The sequence below is a fragment of the Eublepharis macularius genome, chromosome 12 (assembly GCF_028583425.1).
Source record: "Eublepharis macularius isolate TG4126 chromosome 12, MPM_Emac_v1.0, whole genome shotgun sequence".
Lineage (NCBI taxonomy): Eukaryota > Metazoa > Chordata > Lepidosauria > Squamata > Eublepharidae > Eublepharis > Eublepharis macularius.
Window position 1 is genome coordinate 33,532,972 of NC_072801.1, and position 20,962 is coordinate 33,553,933.

Below are 20,962 nucleotides of genomic sequence, written 5' to 3' on the forward strand. Positions count from 1 at the left end.
GCCTGCACAGGAACTCATCCCCACTTAAAACCTTACCTTGACAGGTATTTATCCAGATCATCCCATACCACTACACTAATGATGCGATCCTATGCAGTTACTCCACTCTGCAATCAATTGGCTTAGAATGGAGTAACTCTGCATAGGATTGCAATGTAAATTAGGCAAGTGACCCATCTACAAGGAGCGGAAAGAAAGCCACAATGCACTTGAATATTCTATACCCCAGCTCAATAATAAGTCCTTCTCTCCCCAGAGAAAAGAAAAATAGACAACCACTCTCTCACCGTTGCAGGGCCAATAATTGTAACTCCTTTCTCATCTGCTGTCTTGATCAATTTGCGGGTCAGTGCCTCTGGGATCCCTTCAGCAATGATAGCCACAGTACGGATCTGCAGTTGAGAGAAACAACAGTCAATCTGTTTTTCAGCTCTATAAAGGAAGAGTTGGGAAAGCTCAGAAAGGCCTTTAGGCATCAATGGGTAGGAAAAGATCCAGATTAGCATCCTCTTAAATGCTAAAAGAAGGGCTGCGTGTATTGTGTGCTAAATTCAGCACCTAGGAAATCTCTTTTCTGCACTAGCTGACTTCTGCAACCTCAGCCACTTTGCAGAATCTCCCATTTTATATAATTCATTCCTATTTTGGAAGTCATGGCAGGGGCAGTCGAGCAGGAAGGCAAGGAAACTGATGCCTTACACACTAGCCACTGGAAATCTTAATCACCAACCTCTCTAGCTTCTAAGACTTCAGGCGACATTACACCAAGAATGCTTTGCAGGTTTATATGGTTCTTCCTCTCTGCCTGTGCACTCCACACAAACACTCACACTCTCTCTCTCTCTCTCTCTCTCTCTCAGTTGGCATTAACTATGATTTAGTATTATGATTATGTTGTTTGAATGTAACAGACCAAACCTTTAAACTACAGACTGAAACTCTGGTTAGAAGCTAATTTGTCTATAGTTACCACCCTCCTTGCTTATTTAAGGAAGGAACAGTCTACCGCATTCTAGGTGCTGTACAGGAATAAAGTCAGGCGCCTAATCACAGTCTAGCTGAGGTTATGCTATTTTGGATTCAAGCCTAAGCTATCATGAACAATGACCAAGGAAGGAAGGGGGGAGTTCATAGCAGTGGTAGGATGAAGTGGCAGCGGCACTCTCCGCCTCCCTTCCAAAATACAGACTATATCTAACTTGCAGTGTTGAAGCTTGAAAATGCAATGACAACACTTTTAGAAGGGAAGCCAAAGCAGCAAACGTCCGTTTTTCCATGTCTCTCGCTGCTTTCACCTCACCCCTCCCACTCTTCACAAGAGTTATCATAAATTTACGCGAGGCAGCTAAACAGAGAAAGAGAAGTGTTATGTTTCAGGGCTTCTAAATGGGAATACCACTGGATGTTTGCACACAAGTACCACCCGCTCAACAAACCTGCGGGTAGTTCATGGTTTCCATGGTACTGTCGTATGCTGAGCGAAGGGATGCAAAATTGATCAGCACGTCCACTTCTGGGTGCTTCCTCATGGCATCTGCCATGTTCTTGAAGACAGGGATAAGAATCTCTTTGTGGCCCCAGTAGAATTTCTGTTTGTGGTCACCACTATAAGTAAAACAAAACAAGTTTACTTCTTTGCAATAGAAACAGGGATATGCATAGGAGAACCACAGGAACCCTAATTCCATATTTCTAATTTTCACAGTGTGGGGCTGGCCTTTCAGTGGGGCCCAACTTAGTTATTTTATTTGTTATTAGGTTTTTTAAGCTGTTGCTTACCTTGGGGTCTCGTGACTTACAACATTTAACAATACAGTAAATTAAAACCAACATGAGAACAGATAACAACAAAATTGTCCCTATCAGCACTTGCAGAGCAGCAGCAGATGGAAATGTACTTATTTGCTTGGTTTAAGCACTTGTACCTTGCTCCTCAGCCAGAAAACTGGTTCCCAGTTTGGAACTGGTACCTTTTCCCAACCTCTCCTATTTCTCTCTAAGGTGGTGATCCTGCATGTAGACTGTAAAAGGGGACCTCATGTGACTGAATGCTCCTCTATACCCCCGTCCCGCTCTGCAAACAGAAAGGTTGCTTGTTAGGGAAAATAGCATTAGAACCCATAGCTTTCTAGCAATGTTTTTATGCAGAGGATCATTCAGTTATGTGAGCCCCTCACAGCAGTCTAAAGCAACACCAACATGCCACAACTCAGCCTTAAGTAGGTATGTTTCTGCTGCCCACAAAGAAACAACACAAGAAGGGGGAAAAACCTCAAGGGCCATGAAACACTACCTAGGGGTAAGAGGACAACATCGGGGGGGGGGGGTGGCGGCTGGCTGGTAAACATGTGGTAAGCATCAGTGGCTCAATTTGAACATCATGCACAACCATGGTTTATTTTAAATATTCCTTAGCTTGGGAAACCAGGATTTTGCTCACAGAAAGTCTCTCAGCTCCTGGTTTGCTTTGCCAAATGTTGATTTAATTGCCTTTTCTCTGTAGCCTGGGAGGGCTTCTCTGAGGAAGAAGCCAGGATTTCTGCATTGTGAAACCATACGTACGACTAACCGTGGTTAATAAGTGAGCTTCAGATGTTATAGAATAGTTAGTAGTGTCCTTCAGACCCTAACTATGGCTAGTTTAATTAAACCATGGTTTTTCCTGATGCCTGAACTGAGCCAGTGTCAACCTGGAGGATAAAAAAAGTTACAAGACTAAATAATTTGCTGGGCTAAGTAGAATAAGATGCTGCTCAGCACAGGAGTTCTCAGACGTGGAATGGCTTAAATGCTGCATGTCAGAGGGGTAGTCGTGTGAATCTACTGTAGAAAAAACAAAACAGAAGTTCAGTGGCACCTTAAAAGCTAACAAAGTTTATTCCAGCATGAGCTTTTTTGAGTCAGAGCTCACTTCTTCAGATGAGGTAGAAAAAAAAATCTCTCCTCATATTTTCCAAAAAGGAATAAAGTAGAGGGGGACAAGGAGAGGAGTTGAGCAAAGAGACCTGGTGTCATAAATCAGGTGTGATTCTCTATGTCAGACTTGAATAACTTAGGTTGTTATGCAGAAGAGAGGACGAGAGAGGTCACATGTTCTAGCCTCCCTCTCACAGGGTGAAGATAAACAGAAGTGCAATAAAGTAGGGTAAATCACAAACAAATTAAGGAAGAAACAGTTTGAAGCATGAGAAAAATTCTTGACATCAATAACAATCTGAAACACCATGTTAAGAAGACACTATTAAAGTTTCTTAGAAGTGGGTCCTGTTAGGGTATTAGAAATTATAATGAGTGATGAAATCCAGATCTTGGTTTAAGCCAGGATGGCAGAGTTTAAGTTCTTGATGAAGTCTAATTAAGCAACAGTGCAATCAGTAAGGGAAAGATATATAGGTGATGAAATGTGTGCAGGAGAAGGGAAGGGGCTAAATTCAAGGTAGGAGAGAGAGACACAGATTACAAACAGACAGGAAATTTGTGTCCTTGGTACCATCTTAACTATATTGTTCTTCCTTCAAAGTTGGCAGAAAGAGATGGGAAAGGCCAACAGGGGTAGCTTCAAACAGGATCCCATGAACGTACGTGAATGGATAGACCATGGCAGCTACAGAAGGCTCATCTCTGGAGCAGGTGTAGTCAAAGTCCAGCATCCCTTGCACGGCCCGAGTCTGCATCCCCCAAACAATCGCTTTGGTGTGACGGCTGAACAAGGTGGTAGCTTTACCTGCAAAGGGGAAAGAATCCCACCCACCCAGGGTCAAACAATGAACACACACTGAAGAAGCAACACACTGGCACACACACAGGCACATCTCTGACCAGAGACCTTTCTTGGAGTTGCAAGGAGCTGACAGACCAGCCAAAGTGAAAGCAAAGCAGTGGAGATGAAGCAGCCAGAAGCTGTTCGCTTCCTATCAGAAATACTTCCTTCTCTCATCCCTTGGTCACAAGCAGGAGACTTCGAAACCCTAGCAGAGCCACATGTGGCTCTGAGCAGCAGAAGGAGAAAAATGAAAATAAAACACTGGCATTGCATGCACTGTGACGTCACTTCTGGGGAAAGACCAAAAATAATGTCACATCACTCTAGATTCCTAGAGCAATGTGACATTTCCAGGCAAAACCTGAAAGTGACATCACAGCACATATGTTGAAGGCCCCCTCTATGTACATACCACCTATGGCTCTTTCAGGCACTGATCCCCATAGGAGCACCTACCCCATGTTTCAGGAAAGTGGGCAAAGCTGTTGCCTGGTGGGGCTTATGGTTGACAGGAGGTTCCCACCTTGAAATAGCTACAGCCAGAGGAATGGATAAGCTGCGAACCTCCCTAAAGTGCAGCCTTCATGCCAGGGACAAAAGTAAATGTGGCTCTTTTGGTTGATGGCAACTACAAATATAACTCTTTAGAAGTTCTGGGGTGTTAAAAGCATCCATGGCAGGGGGAGGGGAGCAAATACATTCACGGCTGTGGTACTGAGGTGTATAGCCCCGGACTGGGTTATGCAGCCTTCCAGACAAACTCCCAAGGTATTATTTATCATGCTTACAAACCCTATTTCTTTACTCCCCACAGCTGCTTTTAACTTTAAAAAAGAAAACCCAGGAAACGGGATCACCAGCTTCCCAAATCAACATGGCCCTAAACATTTCAGTAAAGCCACCAGAAAGGTTTGAACAATGGCATTCTTCACTTAAAGGCCAAAGAGGAGAGAATCTGTGAGAAGTGCACGTCTCAGCAGCTGGGCAGTCACCAACGCTAAGTTCTTGGCAAGGGTGCCAAGCCCAAAGATGGAACTAAGGGCTCTGCGACAGCCTGCCCCTTCAAATGCCATTTTAAATACAAGGTGCAGAACCCACCAAAGGAGGCAGGGAAACAAGGGATCTTAAAATGAGGGGGACAAAAATGTTTCTTCAGGGAAAGAACTAATTCATCAAAAGTAGTGATTGATAACGGGGCAAATTAGGCCAAATTAAATCCCTAAAAGACCTCCTCTGCCTCACACACCTTCAGCTCCTGAACCTGTGTGTTTGTTTTTTTAACACAACTGATGGATAGCCCTTCATCTTCACTGCTTCATCAACCAAAACACAGTTATTGGGCTGTCAACACCAAGTTTAAACATTGTTGAAACAGTTTAATTCCATATCTTAAACCTAACAGTATTTCACACAAACTCCATTCACTGATCACTAAGCTCCCCTTTTAAGCAAAATCTTTATTATTCTTACACCACACTGGCTCTTCTCATACCATCAAAAAAATCCACCACCACACAACACAGACAAGTGGAAACCTCCACAGAACCACCCCCTTTCATTAGAGAACAATACATAGAGTGTAACAGCACCCATGAGGGGAAAAGAATTTACTAAGAATTTTATGTTTAAAATTCTAATGAAAAATACATTTCCTTGCATCAGGTTCACCTTACTGACTGCTCCTGCTCCCATCAAATACCTCACTTTCTGTTTGCTACCAAAATAGACAAAACCTTTCCAGCTGTGTTGAGGGAAAATGCAGACAGGACAATTTCTCCCCCGCCCCTCCTCCCCATCACAGCCTAATAACCCGAATAGATATTAGACCACATGAGTTCTACAACACTGGAAATACGTTTTCATTATATCGGAAAGGACTGTCCAGAAAAAAGGGACATGGAAAAGATCTGCAGTCTTTTTGGTTGTAGATCGCAAGATTCAATCCATATATTTGTTCAGTACTCCACTACGGCCAGCTGGAGAGGTTTTGCCAGTGCAAGTAGCCATGCCACATGATCCAACTGGCTCTCCCTAGCATACTTTGCACTGCCACAGAAGATGCTGGAAGATCTCTGGGGCTGCATGAAGCTTCATGGCCTTCCTACAGGGCTGCTTGAGAGGTACAGGCCTTACAATCCAGTGGATCACACTAACCAAATATTGCTTGGCTAGAGAACAGCAGCTGTTCCACTCCCAGTGCAAGCACTCCAGGGCGTTCCCTGTGGAGACTTTCTCCCTGCCCAGCTCCATTCTGCTTAGCAATCTCTTACAAACACAGCTCAAAGCACACATCACATCAACATGAAGCTTCTATGAAACCACAATTTACCACAAAATATTGGTGGGGTCGGGAAAACACACAGATCTGAATTTAACCAAAAACCAAGCTCACAAGGCCAAAATAACAGAGAAAGAAGCCAGGCAAAAGAACTGGTATTTGTTTTCTGTCCAGAAAGCAAAATGCAGGAGTCCCTTCATTACATTTCTAGGAGACTCTTCTACCAAGAAGCTCAGGGCTATGTACACAGGGTTGATTATACCATTTTCATGGTCCCAAAATCTCCATGTGGTAGACATGGCCAAGACACTTAGTTCAAGGCCACACAGAAAGCTTTGTGGCCTGAGCAGGGATTTGAATTCAGGTCTCCCCAGTCCAGTACACTGACTGTTCCACTGCTTGTTATACTACTTTCAGATTTATTTTGTCTAGATTCAGTCAATGGAATGGCTTATTCTGCAAAGCTGCATTTATAGGGATGCAGTTCATTTTGCTAGCTGGAACCTTCCCAACTGGAAATGCCTGATAAGCATGGCTTAAACTATACACTAAGTAAGTGGAGATAATGTACTGATAGAAAAGATCAGAGTCACATACAGCCTAAATTTCCAAACCTAAACAGAAAACAGCCATTGGTCGTAACCACTCTTTGGAAACCAACAGAGGCACTGCCTTTCCCTGCTGAAAGAATCGAAGTGGCAACCAATTCAGTTTGATATGGACATGTCAATAAGGACTGCACTGAGCAGTGCAACTTTGGGAGCAGAAGAGAGATAGAAAGATGCTCCATGGTTAATAAGGCTCTTCACTGTCATATGTGCATTTCCAAAGGAAAACATAGCTTGGGGCTGAAGAACAAGAAACAAACAAACAAACAAACCACGTCACCAAAAGCGAGAAGGGACAGGGATTGTAAGCATTGTAAAATTTTTGCAAAGAGGATAAAAACAGTGGAAACAAACCAACAAACACCCCCAAAAATAACCGTAAAAAGAACTGGACAAGCAACAGTTAGCCAGGCTGGACACGGTGAGCTAGTGGTGGGATCCTACCTTGAACAGGTCTCGAAGATGTGGACGCATCTGTTAAAGAGAGAATCACCATTGCAAGAAATCCAGTATGATTGTCCACCTTCGGTTCTGTCTCACGCTATGATCACAGACAGTCCCTGGGTCCTTGGCTTACTATGAAAGCCGCTGTATCTCAGGACCCCTGGGGCTCCATGGAATCTCCTCAATGGGAAGAGCAGTCACATTGGGCAAGCAGCCCAAAAGAGTTTGCTCACTGTGACTTAGCTTCCTCTCAAAATTTGGGACAGACCCCCGTCGCCCCTCCCATGAAAAACGTTTGAGGGAAGGAGACCATCCTGCAGCAAACATAGCTGGAGGAATTTTCCTCCTGGCAGCAGAGATTCGGTACCGCTTCCAGCAAAAGTGCTATGCTCACCATGGGAATTGCAAAGCCTGCCCCGTTCACAACCATCACACATGCAACAAAGGGCCACACAGATGCTGTTATGTGCACAGATTCCCTATGCTTGCATGCTGGAAAGATGGCTGCCAATGGGTTAAAGGGCTTGGAAAGTGAAGGAAGTTTAGAAGGGAGCCCAAGTGCTAAACATTTAGAAACACTGTCCCAAATCCACAGCACAGAGCACATTTTAGGACTTTTCATGCAGTGAGAACTGAGCTCAAACTTGCAATGCAATCCTGGGCAGGAGCGCTTCAGTCTAAGCCCCTTCATTCCAATGAAACAAATGCTGCCTAGGATTATACTGCTGGCTGGCACAACACACAGGCTGAGCACATGCCACAGAAGAACGCACCACAAAAAAATCTTCCGAAAAATGCAGGGATTTTGTGACAGATGGCAGGAGTTCCTTGGCAGGCAAACTGATGAAAAAAGGATTCCCTGAAGACAGGAAGATGGAAATCCATTGAGGAAGTGTGAATTTTGCAGTGAGAAAAGCAAGCAAGAGCAAGTCTCTGGCTTGCCAATCTTTCTGCAAACTTTCCTTTCCATGCACTTCCCCAGGGGGACTCCCGGAAAAGAAATGTATATCCTGGTACTACTGGCTCAAGGTAGGAGAGAAAGAGGGGGAGACATGTTTATGTAGGGCTGCAAATTCTTCAGGTAACATTATCAGTTAACACAACCCTGTTTTTTAAAGCCCCTACTTTTTAACCTTGTCCCTCCATCTTCTTTTGGGCATCCTGTGGAAACTGTCATTACATTCCTGGTTCACGCCCCCCCCCCCGCCCCCAGCCTATACTCTCTCCCACCTTCTCTCCCCACTCCTCCCCCAAGGATACAATTCCTCTCTTAGTTCACCAGAAGGGAATGAGGAACAGTGCAGCAAAAGGTAGAAACTGGGGACCAGACCAAGGCAGCAGCAAGCACCAGGAAGAACGTTAAATTATGAGAGAGCAGTCCCACGAGAACATCCCCAAGACCCTGACCCAGGCCAGGCACTTACCAGAAGGGGCTGCCTGCTTGGCTTTCTTGGCTGGAGCCAGCTCGTCGGGTTTGCACTCAGAAAAAGATGCTGTCCTGCTTGGTGCTGGAGTCTGAAAGACAGCCAAGAATGGGGTCAACGTGCACAACAGGATTGGCGGCTTCACATCCCTCAAACATGGCAAGAATTCTGAGCAACTGCTGTACATTTAGGAGGAAAAGCCATGTTACTGTACTGTTCTCCCAGATAAGGATATGAAAATACCTGGGAATGAACACTGATTTTTTTTTAATCAAGTGTTCTGCAATCATTATACAATTAGGCCAGAGTTAACAGTTTTACCTTTGTTTATTCTGCTGCGCTTCTGCTAGTCCAGTGAGGGAAAAAGGTACTTAAGCAGCACAGAGATGTTCCAGGAATCTCTGGCTTTCAGGGTGATCACAGGGTTCCTGTTAGGTTTCTCGTAGCCTAGCCTTCTCCCTAATGTGCTAGCTTTCTTTTGAATGGGGAGACATTGAGGGACATAAGCCTTCACCTTCATGAAGCAGCACAATGCAGGAGACACAGGCTTACCACCAATATTGTGCCAACTTGCAAAAGAGACCTACCGAGGAGCTGCCACTGGCATTAAGGAGGAAGTTTGCCGTGTGAGCTGCAGTGGGAGGCTGGTTGGGGATGGGCCGGTGTCCCAGCGCCATGCCAACAATGGCAGTCATGTGGGTCTCTGTGCCGAAGACGTGGATAGGGATGCCAGTTGTTTTTCCTAAAGGCAAAGAGACCAGAAGCAGGTTAGAATGCAGCCCCTGTGTGAAAGCTCAACCTGGAGCTCTGGTGAGGAAGAGGGCCTCAGGTGGCACTGGCACACACTGATGACAGCACTAGCCAGCTCTGAAAGGCAGCTGATGGCTAGGATTGGTTTTTTAAAAATTGTTTTAAGTCATCAGCTACCTTATGCATTTCCCAGTAATTAATCCTCTTTATTTTGGAGATATGAGTTTTATGACAATACAGAATCATATAAATATACTAGTCAAGAAGTTGTATGTGACACCAACTCTCTGTTCGATGTACATTTATCTGGTGTCACAACTGTAATTTGGTGTTAACGCCATGGTTTTACCAAATCCTACAGATTACAAAGCTGACTGAGAAAAATGCACAATTGATACAGCTGTAGGGATGCCCGTTTTGCCTGGAATGCATCCTCCTGGTTAAATTTTTACAAACTGCCTAAGGCAGAGCTGGGTTTTAACTGAGAATTTTTAGTTGACAGCTGCATTTCTGTAGAGAATATCAACTGTTTTGGAATTCTGTGTTACCTCTGTGACCTATGACTATGCGTACTTTAAATGGTTTATAATTGTGAGTTTTTAAAACTAACATAAGCTACCTTGTTTACACTTGTAGAATAAGGTAGACTAGAAATGGGCCTAAAAAACAGAGCTCTCCTTTGCCCCTGGACTTCATTGCAGTCCTGGGAATGTGTATGCACATCCTGGTTATTTTGCCAATACATATTTATTGGGTAGAGCATCCCATGCCCACAGATCCTCTCTTGACATGCAAATTCCGTATCTTTTCAATAAAGAAGCACAGACCCAGAGAACTGGCTCCCTCTTGAACATGCCTGTATCAAAGACACTCACAATTTCGATGGCTTGTCAACATAGCTGAGATCTCACATTCAAGCCCCGGCCCTTGCAGAACACACTTGTCTACCAATTTATTTTTTTCATTCTTTTATAACCCAGTTTTCTCCCCAGTGTGGGCTCAAAGCAGGTTACAACATTCTCCCCCCCTTCATTCTACCCAGTGAGGCAGTTTACGCTGAGAGCATATGGCCACCCCAAGGTCACTTGGCAAGCCTGCATGGCCGGGGTGGAATTTGAACCCGGATCTCCCAGATGCTAGTCTAACACTCTTAACCATTACACCACACTGGTTCTCTCTCACATTGTCAGGATGAAGGGAGAACCAGACCAGACATTAATGCCCTGGCTAATAACTGATATTTAAACAGAGGGCCCATGCCACTGTGAACAGCAACAGAGACTCTCGGCACTTTGACTACCCAGAGGTGTGTAAGAGGAATAACTCACTTAAAGCAATCATAGCTATTCACAGTAGGGGGCAGAATTCTTCTGCCTTTGTTCACCTGTACAAAGAATGACCACGGGGGTGTGCATCTTTCGCTTTAAAACCATGCTAGTGGTCAGAAGGGAAATGCTGTGTGTCAGATGAAAGCCCACTCTGCCCATTATCTATCAATACTTTAATGAAGCCAAGCCCTTGGATTAACTGCAGAAAAGACAAGGCAAAGGAGCAAAGCCAACAATGGGGTACAAAACAATGGTTAAAACAGCCCTTCAGAATCTCCTTACCTACTTCCCCCATGACACGCAGGCCTTCCTGGTAGTTTGGCCCACCTCTTCTTACGAAGATCCGCACCTCATGCTCTTTAAGGGGGCCCTGGTAATCCTTAATAGCTCTAACAATCCCCTGTAAGAGGAAACATGGGATGGGGGGAATCTGTGAGTGTGCCTAACGTGCAAAGTTCTTTCTTGCCATAATATTTTGTCTTTTTTCCTTTTAGAAGGAGGCATACACAAATCATGTTAAGCTGCTTTAATTATCTCAGTTCATCCTGGAAACTGCAGTTCTGTGCCAGTAAGAGATTTGGAAAGCCCAACAGAATTCTTTCTACTTTCATAAAATGACAATTTTTCAGGCCTGTTGCAGGATGCTATTACAGTTAAAAGAATTTAGTCTGTAGTATAAATATGCTCTTAGGAAGTTTCAAATCTCTGCAAAACCACGAAGGCAGCTGAATGCCCGGGGTGGATTCAGACCACCAGAAGACTTCTGGTAAAGTTTTAAGCACCCACTCTTTGCACTCCCTGCAGGGGGGGCTTTTGCATTGCCCCAATCATGTCATTAAAACCAGCACTGCTCCTTGAAGTGTCCAGGCAGCTAAACAGGGAAGGCAATGCTTCCACCACATAATCACTGTCTGTCTGAATCAACTGTATGCCTCCACCTTTCTGGTCTGTAAAATGGCTCCACGGCCACAGCAAAACTGCATGCCACGCACTGCACCGACAGCTACCCTTTCCCTTCAGTTTCTCCACTTTTTCCAATGGGAACGGCAATCCTTGCTCGATGTTCCAGTGCCTCACTCTTCTGTCTTTCTCAGATTTTGAGCCTGGAATATTAACAGTAAGAGCCAGCACTGAAGGCTGGGTCAAGGAACCCAGGAAGAGAGCATCACCTGTCACTGGCTAGTGCTGGCCATGAGATGTCCAGGTGGCCATCCTTCCCGGTCAAAACTAGCAAAGTATTTCCACCTCCCTGGCGTAGTTATAACAGGCCTGGATGATCAACAACTGATTCAATGGCATTAAGGCCCCAGGATAAACTCATTAGGATGTCTCTTCCGAGACTGGCGGTCAGCCAGCCCACGACCACCATTTCCCAAGATCATCTTTACCTTAAACGTGGCAGCGACATTGGTAAAATTAGCGATGCTTCCTCCAATGATCAGGATTTTGCCTTATAGAGGAAGAGAGAAGGGCAGCTTTGTAAGAAACATTTAAGTAACTGTAGGCACTTCAGCAAGAGTTGAGAGGCAGAAGGATCATCCAATACAATACAGGCTCATTTGAGACAGCTGATTGTCTAAACCAACCCTGAAACCCCCGCGTATACCAGGGGAAAGACTCCATCTATGCTTTGCTTACAGCCCAGCAAGTAATCACCCCTAGACTCAGCCTCTGCAGGAGGACAGTCAAGACCACTTTGACCCCCTGAATCTGCAGCTGCCTCCTTTACCTTCTGGATGTTTTTCCCGGGTCATAAGAGACAGGATGGTCTTGGCATAGTCGTAGGTCTGCTGCTCACTAGGAGCTCCAGAGTATTCACCATAGTTGGCCAGTTCGTTCACCCCACCAAGGTCACAGATGGTGTCACTAAGGAGAAGCCGCACAGGTGATCTCAGAAGGCTTAATTAGGAGGACTGTGCTTACTCATGAAAAGCAGAAGATGAATGGGCATGCAGGCTGTGTGTAGGCTGAAACACTCACACCAACAAAAGCTAGGCCTGAACAGCTCCTAACCAGCATGAGCTTTTTTCCTGTACTAAGCAACACAAGTTCTCCATAACATCACAACAGCTCAAACCAATAACTGGGAGTGGTGGGCTATAACGAGGCAGTAACTAGTTTGTTTAGACAGGGCTCGAAGTTGTTTAATGCACTCATGGACCTCTTGTAGGCATAGTAAGAATTCATTTGGCAATGCTTTGCAGTTGAGGAAAGTGAAATTTCAACCAGCCAAACCAACACGGCCACCAAGAGAAACTATGGTAGAACTGCTCAAACTCTGAGATAAGCAGTTATGCAGCCCACTGAGTCTTTGAGCCTAAAGCTTTGCACAATGAACGCTCAGCCAAGACTGAGCTCTGCCAGGTATATGGGCTACATTCTTCCAGCAGAGGGAGATCTAGCTACTGACATTCATGCTCTGATAACCTCTAGACTAGACTACTGTTATTCTACACAGGGCTGTCCATGAAGACTGTTCAGAAACTTCCACTGGTATAGAAATGCAAACATAAGCATAAATTGCTCTAGCAATATTAAACCGGTATTAAAATGATTATTCATTTATTTCTGAGCCAAATTCAAGACTTCCAATTTTGATATTTAATGTCCTAAACGGTCTGGGCCCTGGGTATCTCAGACAGCACCTCTCCCAAATTTAAGACGGGCTGGTGAAACCTATTCCAAGCAGCAGCTTATCTATATGCCAAACTGGTATCCACCAAGGAGGAAGGATTTTTCAGTGGTCACTCCAAAGCATCAGTCTATGAGCTGTTTCGTTTGACATTCTCATTGATGCCATTCCCCCAAAACAGGTAAAAACGTAATTGTTCTGCTCTGCCCTTTTATATCAGTTGTGCTGGTGAGATTTGGACTTTTATTGGTTTTGCCCATGTTATCAACTTGCAAAGAAGAAAAAGAAAAAAAAGAGGGTGAGGTGGGGAGCACGACCCAACGAAAGAAGGGTAACTGAAAATACTGGAATAAAAAAACAGTGTAAAGTATTGCTCCAAAACACGATAGAAATCAATTAGGAACTGGTAAAAAATGTTAATGAGATAATAAATAATAAAAAATACAGTTAAATACAGTAACAGTGTTGTTTAACATATTACTACTGTACCACTGTATATAAAAATGAAGAATACCCAAATACAGATATTGTTGTACATTTATCACTGTATGTATAGAACCATATTTTTGGATTATTCATTCTCTGATCTAAAATTTTAACTAGTTTCTAATTGATTTGTACCACGTTTTGGAACAACAGTTGCACGGGTTTTTGTCTCAGCCTTTTCAGTTATCCATGTCATCAACTTGAGCATACAACTTTGAAAAACGTTGTATGAACACAGTATAAAAAAACCTCATAAATAAAACAAATCAATAAATGATAGCACGGTGAAATGATTGACGAGGAAGACCAAGAGAACCAAAATAACCTATCCAATCTCTACGGTAATCTTCCAAAGCCCTGCTTTGGGTGCCCTGCCCTTCCGAGATTAGGCAAGTGGAAAAATGGGAAAGGGCCTTCTCAGTTGTGGCACCAAAACTCTGGAACTCTCTCCCTAGGGATACTCACCTGTCCCCTTCTGTTGCCATCTTCCGCCAGTGAGTGAAGATATACCATTTAGCACTCGTTCAGTCATCCTTCCTGCTCTATGCTTTGTTGTTTTTCTATGTGTATTTCAGCTTGGTTTTAATTCTTTTAATTATTTGTTTTTGTTTGGTGTTAAGAATTAAGACTAGTTTTTAATTGGTATGTTTTTAATTTGTTACTCGCCTTGGTTGCCCTGATGAGGGCAGAAAGGAGGAGCATAAATTTCTGTAAATAAACAAAAAGCAAAAATGGATTGTGGTGGTGTGAGAAGGAAGTTCTCCTTCCGGGCACCTTTGAGATCCAGCTGATGTTTCAACCCATATAACAGTGGCAAGTTATTTCCTCCTGCAGCTGCCCTAGGACACACTCCGCTACACGTTATGAGCTGCCCCTCCCAGTCAGCCCACTTCTGCAAGAAACGGTACCTGTACACCACGGATGCTCCGCCTCCAGCCACCATGGTCCAAATTCTGCCCTTTGGATTCAAGATCGTCAGCTTCAAACTGGCTCCACTCTTGGCATCTAGGTCAGCAATGTAGGCTTCCTGCAGATCGGAATCCCAATGTTATTATTTCTCCAGGCAGAGTACTAAATCTCACATTTCACAAGTACTGCAAAGGTAGGACCATTCTGCAGGAAAAATTAGGAGAGGGAGTGCTTGATCTTCTGCCTATGTTTCCTCCACTAAACCAGCTGAGCTGCACATTCCCCCCACCCCCCATGAACACATGAAGCTGCCTTATAGTGAACCAGATCATCAGTCCATCAAAGTCAGTCATATCTACTAGCAGCTCTCCAGGGTCTCAGGTCGAAGTCTTCCACGCCAGCTACTGCATGTGCCTTTCAGCTGGGGAGGGGAAGAATTAGCACAACAAGGAATGGGTTAAATAGAATTATGTCCCACAAGTCCTCTCACACCAAGATTTGTGTTCTCAAAAAATGGGTATCCAGAGACAACATCTCCCTTATCACCTCTTTGGAGGTTGGAAAAGGTGGCAACTGTCACAACTGCCCTTTCCTGGGGAGGGATAAAGGGGATGTACTCAGCCAGGACTCCCCCCCCCCGCCCCCACCAGCAGAAACACAGGGCTCAAAGAGTTAGGTAACTCCCCGACAAAAGATGGAAGTGGGGAGAATAGATGTAGGCCCATAGGAACTCATTCAGCCATCACAACGTGAAAAGAAAAACACATGGATAAAGCGAAGGCTCAGACCTCAGCAAGCAGCAGCTTGAGCCTCCCTCTGCTAAGCCCACAACTGCACTTGGAGAACGCGCTCATTAAAATTCCCAACAAGCCCAGGGAGTCTACAAGACTTCATTAGTGTCTGGCAAGGAGAATGATTAAATACAGCTGAAATTAAAACTAATTCATTAGAAACCAGGCCAAATTGAGTTAAGAAATGGCACTTGAACAGCACACAAGACGGGAAGGAGACAGAAAAAAAGGGGGAGAAATATACCTATATATATATCTAAATGGATTTCTTGGCAACCATTCTTCCACTTGCATTATTACAATTATTAAATTGAAAATTCTGAAACATCAGATATCCCTTTGTGACGTTAAGCAAAGCATCAGATCAGCAGATTTTCTGTCAGGATGGTAGATAATCAGGGCTCCAGGCGTTCCCCAGTTCTACCCCACACTGAAGAAAATACACCCCTCACCATGCAGTGTGGCTGACAAATGGGACCTATGTCTGAGTGTCACAGGTGTATTTGTTGCTCTTTTGGGAAGTCCCTACCTTGGGAACTTTCAAACACTTTCTAGAGTGCAAGGGCTCTTTGACCTGTCTACTCCTACGCCAAGGATGGAAGGGAGCATCCCTAAACAAAAGGTCTGTTTATCTTTAAAAATTGCATTCACACGGAATGAAGTCAGTCAAACAGAAAGATTTCGAAAACCACAGGTGCTCTGTGCAAAGCCAGTTCAAGTCCTGCACCCACAACCTTCACATTCTTAACCACAAAAACACTATACAATTAATCACCATCTCACTAACCCTTACAACTACTGTAGTGTGGATCTGAAATGTTGTTTGTTTTTGTGCCTCTGACCATCTGTTTCACTGCACATCTGCACTTTCCTCCAGTGCTAGGTACTTTGTGGCTTATTGGAAAAAACACACCAGGATTTGAGTCCAGTGGCGCCTCAGAGACCAACAAGATTTTCAGAGTGTAAGCTTTCAAGAGTCTGAGCTCCCTTCTTCAGGCACTAGTGAAAAACACACTAGTCTTGTATAAGGGCAAAACCTAGCAGAGGGGGAACTCTCTCTGTAGCAGAAGATGGCCCCCCCACAGCAGGAAATGGCACAGTGCTAGCCAAGCTTAGAATCCAAGCTCATGTATGATACAGTAGAAGTATTATTTTTCTAGATGGGTATCCAAGACAGTCAGGGCTTGCCTAAACTTGATCTAGGGGGTCAAAGGAAGATTTGACCAGGGAGGAAGAGAATACTTGCTGATGGTTCACTTGCTGCAAAATGCCAATGGGTGGTACTGACTCTGCCCAACTCTTTTGAGCCAAGGGTACTACTTTCAGAATCAAAGCCCAGGATCACCTGGGGGAACTGCAATAGCTTCCAAAGCCCTTTGACTTGCCTCTGGATAAGCCTCTCTTCCAAAAGGAGGGGGGAACTCCACATCGCCCCATTTCACTTTGCAGATATAGTCAGCTGTTGCATCAATCTTTGCTGCCAGGTCTAGCACATAAACGCCATCTGCGGTTACGACTGTATTTTAAGGGAAAGAAAAAGAACGAGTCAGCATACACTTTCCCCTAACAGCTGTTAACACAAAGAATAGCCACACAAGGAGGTTTGTTTAAGAGACAATTTCAAGGTATTGCCCAGATCTGAGGTCATGTCTTGATTTCAGGATCTCACCTCCAATAGGATATTTGGGTGAAACAGTTCTGCCGTCATGGAGATAACCGCATGGACACAAAATTGGATCTGGTGTCCTACCAATGCAAGAGGGAGGAGGAGGACCCTTTTGACCCCTGAGAGGACAATCCCGGGAACCATGGGGCAGAGCTGCAGCCAGGACAGGAACCATACGAGACTGCCTATCCTGCCTCTTGTCCTGACGGAAAAGCTGGTAGGATCCAATCCTGATGTCAGAGGCAGCCGCAAAGGTTTGCTTTCAGAAGACTGTGTCAGAGCAGGAACTACCCAGTGCCTGCATTCTGTATGACTTTCCCTTGGCATGCCTCTTCTAAAGGTAGGTAACTGCACAGCATCTTTGCTTTGGAGCAATTGCATCACACCCGATCCAAAGATGTCACACAATTACCTACCCCTAGCAAATTCAGATTAACTCAAGCAGAAACATAACGGGCATCCTCCCTTTTTGGTGGTTACATTTTCTTAATAAAATACTTCTAAATTTATTTCTTGTGATACACCTAATGCTATTTGCACAGGGCCTGCAATCTGACTTGAGGATTGGCTTTCAGATTTAGGAACCCATCAAATAGTCGATTCAGGGTTGAGACCCCAGATCAGCCATACAATTCACAAAAGACTGGAAGTTCAAAGATGGTCTTTGCAAGTGATGCTTAGAACAAAGTGTCCATCTTTAGCAGTTTTCTAAAAAGTCACATTAAAATTAATCACTGAAGCAGTTCGCTTGCATAAGCATTCCGATAGACTGATGGGGCACCTTCTACATTTCCCATTTGTGCAGGAAGAAAAATTTAAAGTTATTTTGACAGTAAGGGCTCATGGAAATGTATTGGTTGTCTACAGCACAGACACTGCATTCCATCTTCATTAGGAGGTATACCGGAGAACGTAGGAGGAAATTCAGCTGTTTTGTTGAAAATAATGGTGGAATAAGTTACCTAGTGGATTGATTTCCAGATAAGTAAAATATAAGTCTTCATAGAGGTTGAACAGGCCGGAGATGAAGCTTGCCAAGACACTGCATGAAGAAGATTTTTGAAAAAAGCAAATTTATTAAAAGCAGACAGACATGCACTAACCCCATGTGCCCTCCACACTTGGCCAGCCAGATCACTAATTCCTTCACTCTGCCTGCCATGGATCCAGCTGATGACTCAGAGGCTTAGCCGGGATGAGTCAGGCTCCTCAACCACTGCCCTTCACCCTCATCCATCTTGATTCTGATGCTTTTAATCTTGTTAGATGGAAAGAAAAGCCTCCCTCAGAACGTCTCAAGGGCAGCTTCATTTGCAGCGCCACAAGCAAAAACATGTTGTTAATTAAGTAGCCAGATTTTAATCACCCTTCCCACACACCAAGAAACACATTGTAAGCAAACAGAGGGACACCCCCCCCCATATAAGATGGAAACACTTAACTTCTGAAGAGAAGGGTGCTAGGCCACAAGCCTTCCAAAAGGACATGTCTTTGCACAATAGAATTCAGCCTACTTGGCTGCACAGATGACGTTAGAGGAGGAAAGTAGCTTTTCTGGGATCCACCCACTGAAATGGACATTTTGTGGTTGGCCAGCACTGGATTCCTCTCTACACTGATTCTGAGGGCATCTCCTTCCACCATTGCAAAGCAGAGCAGAAGAAAACTCTGGGATATCCCAAGGTATCCACAAACAAGATTCTTCTTCTCTGGGAAAATAGTCTGGGGTGAAGTATTTCTTAGCTTTCTAAATGTTAGGTCGCATGAATACAGCTACTACTGTGAAGTGCCCCCCCCCCCAAAAAAAAACCTATGGCTAATGGGATACAAAACAGCATCTCAGAATTACTCTCTCTTGTCAGGCGGCGCATGCACCAAGAGGTGCTTCTTGATAGCTGACTCATCGAGCTTGTTGTCCACTCCCACCAGCAGCTTCTGAGCCTTGGCGTCCACGTCCCCCACATCCACACCCCCTTGGTGGTAGAACAGTACATAGTCTCCCTCACGGGCAGCATAAATGCACACATAGAATTCGTCTGCCTGTGAATGTGACACAAAGTGGTAAGATTGTAACAGGCCAGCCAGCAATTTAAACATGTTATAATCTGCAAGACCCACTTGTGTGCGATGCATGTTTTACAAAATGCCTAGCAATAAAGAGCAGGGTATCGGTAGGGGTCAACTGAGGGAAGGGGACAGCTTTTCACAAAAGTCTTTCCTCCTCCTGAAAAATAGTTTGCCAAGAGAAGAGAAGATGCAGGGGGAGAAATGACTGTGCTCTTCAAATACCTGAGGGACCACCTTATGGGAGGAGGACAAAGATTTGTTCTCTTCTGCTTCAGAGGGGAATGTTAGAGCTGCTGGGCTTAAGCTGCAGGAGGGTAGGTTTTGGTTGAACATCAGGAGGAACTTTGTAATAGTATAGTGGTTCTATGTTAGAACCTAGTGCCTGGAAGTGGAAGCTCCCTCACTGGAAGTCTCGGGCAGAGGCCAGACAGTCATCTGTCTCGGATGCTCCACCTTTGAATTTCCTCTACACTGAGCAGATGGTAGGACTGGATCATTTACAAGGCCCCTTCCAACGCTCTCATAAAAAGTGTGCACGCGTGGGCACCCCACCCCATCCCCACACATTGTATCTTTTTGGCTATTTTTCCAGGGCCAAGCTTTTCTAGAGCTTTTTTGCAAAGGGGAAGAAGATGGCAAGAAGAAACCCTCCCCTTTCCAGGCTGCCTTGACTGCAACTCACTCTCACAACTTGGTGGCACCTCTCCTGTGAACACAGCCCCAGTCAGCACAGCTTTTGTGCTTCCTCCCTCACCCCAGAAACAGTGATGTCATCACACAAGAAAACAACCATCTGACAGCACCACTGAGGGCAAAACAAAGGCAATTAATGGGGAGGTGCTGCCCTCACTGTGGCATCACCTCTTCAGAAGGCAGTACCCTCAAAGCAAACCAGTCAGCTTCATGCTATCTTCCATCATGTAGCCAAATCCGACTGACTAGATTAAAATACCACTGGTAGCTGGAAGGAAGATTTGATGAGAAAAAAACATGGTGCAGATACTGTAGCTGCTCCAACTTGCAAGTGCCAGTGAACAGATGTGAGAAAGATAAAGCTAGTGGGGGATGAACAAGAAAGTAATTCTCTACACAGAACATTACATGCAATGAAATCAACATGCGTAGAAGTACAGCAGACACAAGTATGCGGGCCCTACTCTCCACCTGTGTGAATCGCCAGTTTGTGAATACGAAGTCTACAGACACAAGAACAGCACGTGCGCGCACACACACACGCAAAATGGCTCTGTCCCAGTATTTGGGAATGCGGCTTTTTCAAATGACCATGGAGGGAGAGCTTACTATGCAAAAATCATGAGCAAGTGAGGGAGACGATGCACACACTCAGACCCATATATTCTGCGCCTCTATGCATACTGATTTCAAACACATGTACTATCCTGTGCAGAGCACTCTTGCCTTCTGGAAACTTCTTCCTCCCTACGATGCACCATTCCCACACCTAAAATATTTGATGGAAGATATACAGCTCAGCTCCAGTTCTCAGTGCCGTCACTAGAATCAGACTGACTATGCATGGGGATTTGTGAGAACAGTGATTGTCCAGAAGGAGTACCAAACAGGAGGCCAGGCCTAGCCAGCCCTGAGAAGCCAGTTTACACACAGAATCTCTCAGTAAGCAGCTAAAGGAGTTAGTTTGGAGTATAAGCACCAAGTGAGTCTGGACAAGAATTCAGGAAGCCACATAGGGAACTGGTTCCTTTTCTTCCAGCCGTCCAGAAGAACATTCCACTCCTTGCTCTCTGCAACAGCCCCTGGAGATCCACCCCAAAGGAATATAGCAAAGTTGTCCCCC

General features: G+C 44.7%; 1 protein-coding gene across 2 annotated transcripts in view; it reads right to left on the bottom strand.

Annotated features, from left to right (window-relative positions):
- The window catches only part of ACLY (ATP citrate lyase), a 56,037-nt gene that overhangs the window by 12,761 nt on the left and 22,314 nt on the right, over nucleotides 1-20,962 (bottom strand). Inside the window, exons 5-17 of one of the 2 annotated variants that reach the window (XM_054992818.1) lie at nucleotides 18,929-19,119; nucleotides 18,042-18,121; nucleotides 16,799-16,929; nucleotides 14,622-14,740; nucleotides 12,325-12,461; nucleotides 11,984-12,045; nucleotides 10,878-10,995; nucleotides 9,105-9,259; nucleotides 8,518-8,608; nucleotides 7,094-7,123; nucleotides 3,583-3,724; nucleotides 1,437-1,605; nucleotides 288-392 (exon numbers count right to left, since the gene is read on the bottom strand). In XM_054992818.1, coding sequence (XP_054848793.1) covers nucleotides 288-392; nucleotides 1,437-1,605; nucleotides 3,583-3,724; nucleotides 7,094-7,123; nucleotides 8,518-8,608; nucleotides 9,105-9,259; nucleotides 10,878-10,995; nucleotides 11,984-12,045; nucleotides 12,325-12,461; nucleotides 14,622-14,740; nucleotides 16,799-16,929; nucleotides 18,042-18,121; nucleotides 18,929-19,119 — 1,530 coding nt within the window. The remainder of the gene's footprint in view (nucleotides 1-287; nucleotides 393-1,436; nucleotides 1,606-3,582; nucleotides 3,725-7,093; nucleotides 7,124-8,517; nucleotides 8,609-9,104; nucleotides 9,260-10,877; nucleotides 10,996-11,983; nucleotides 12,046-12,324; nucleotides 12,462-14,621; nucleotides 14,741-16,798; nucleotides 16,930-18,041; nucleotides 18,122-18,928; nucleotides 19,120-20,962) is intronic. The other variant, XM_054992819.1, reaches the window with a different exon arrangement.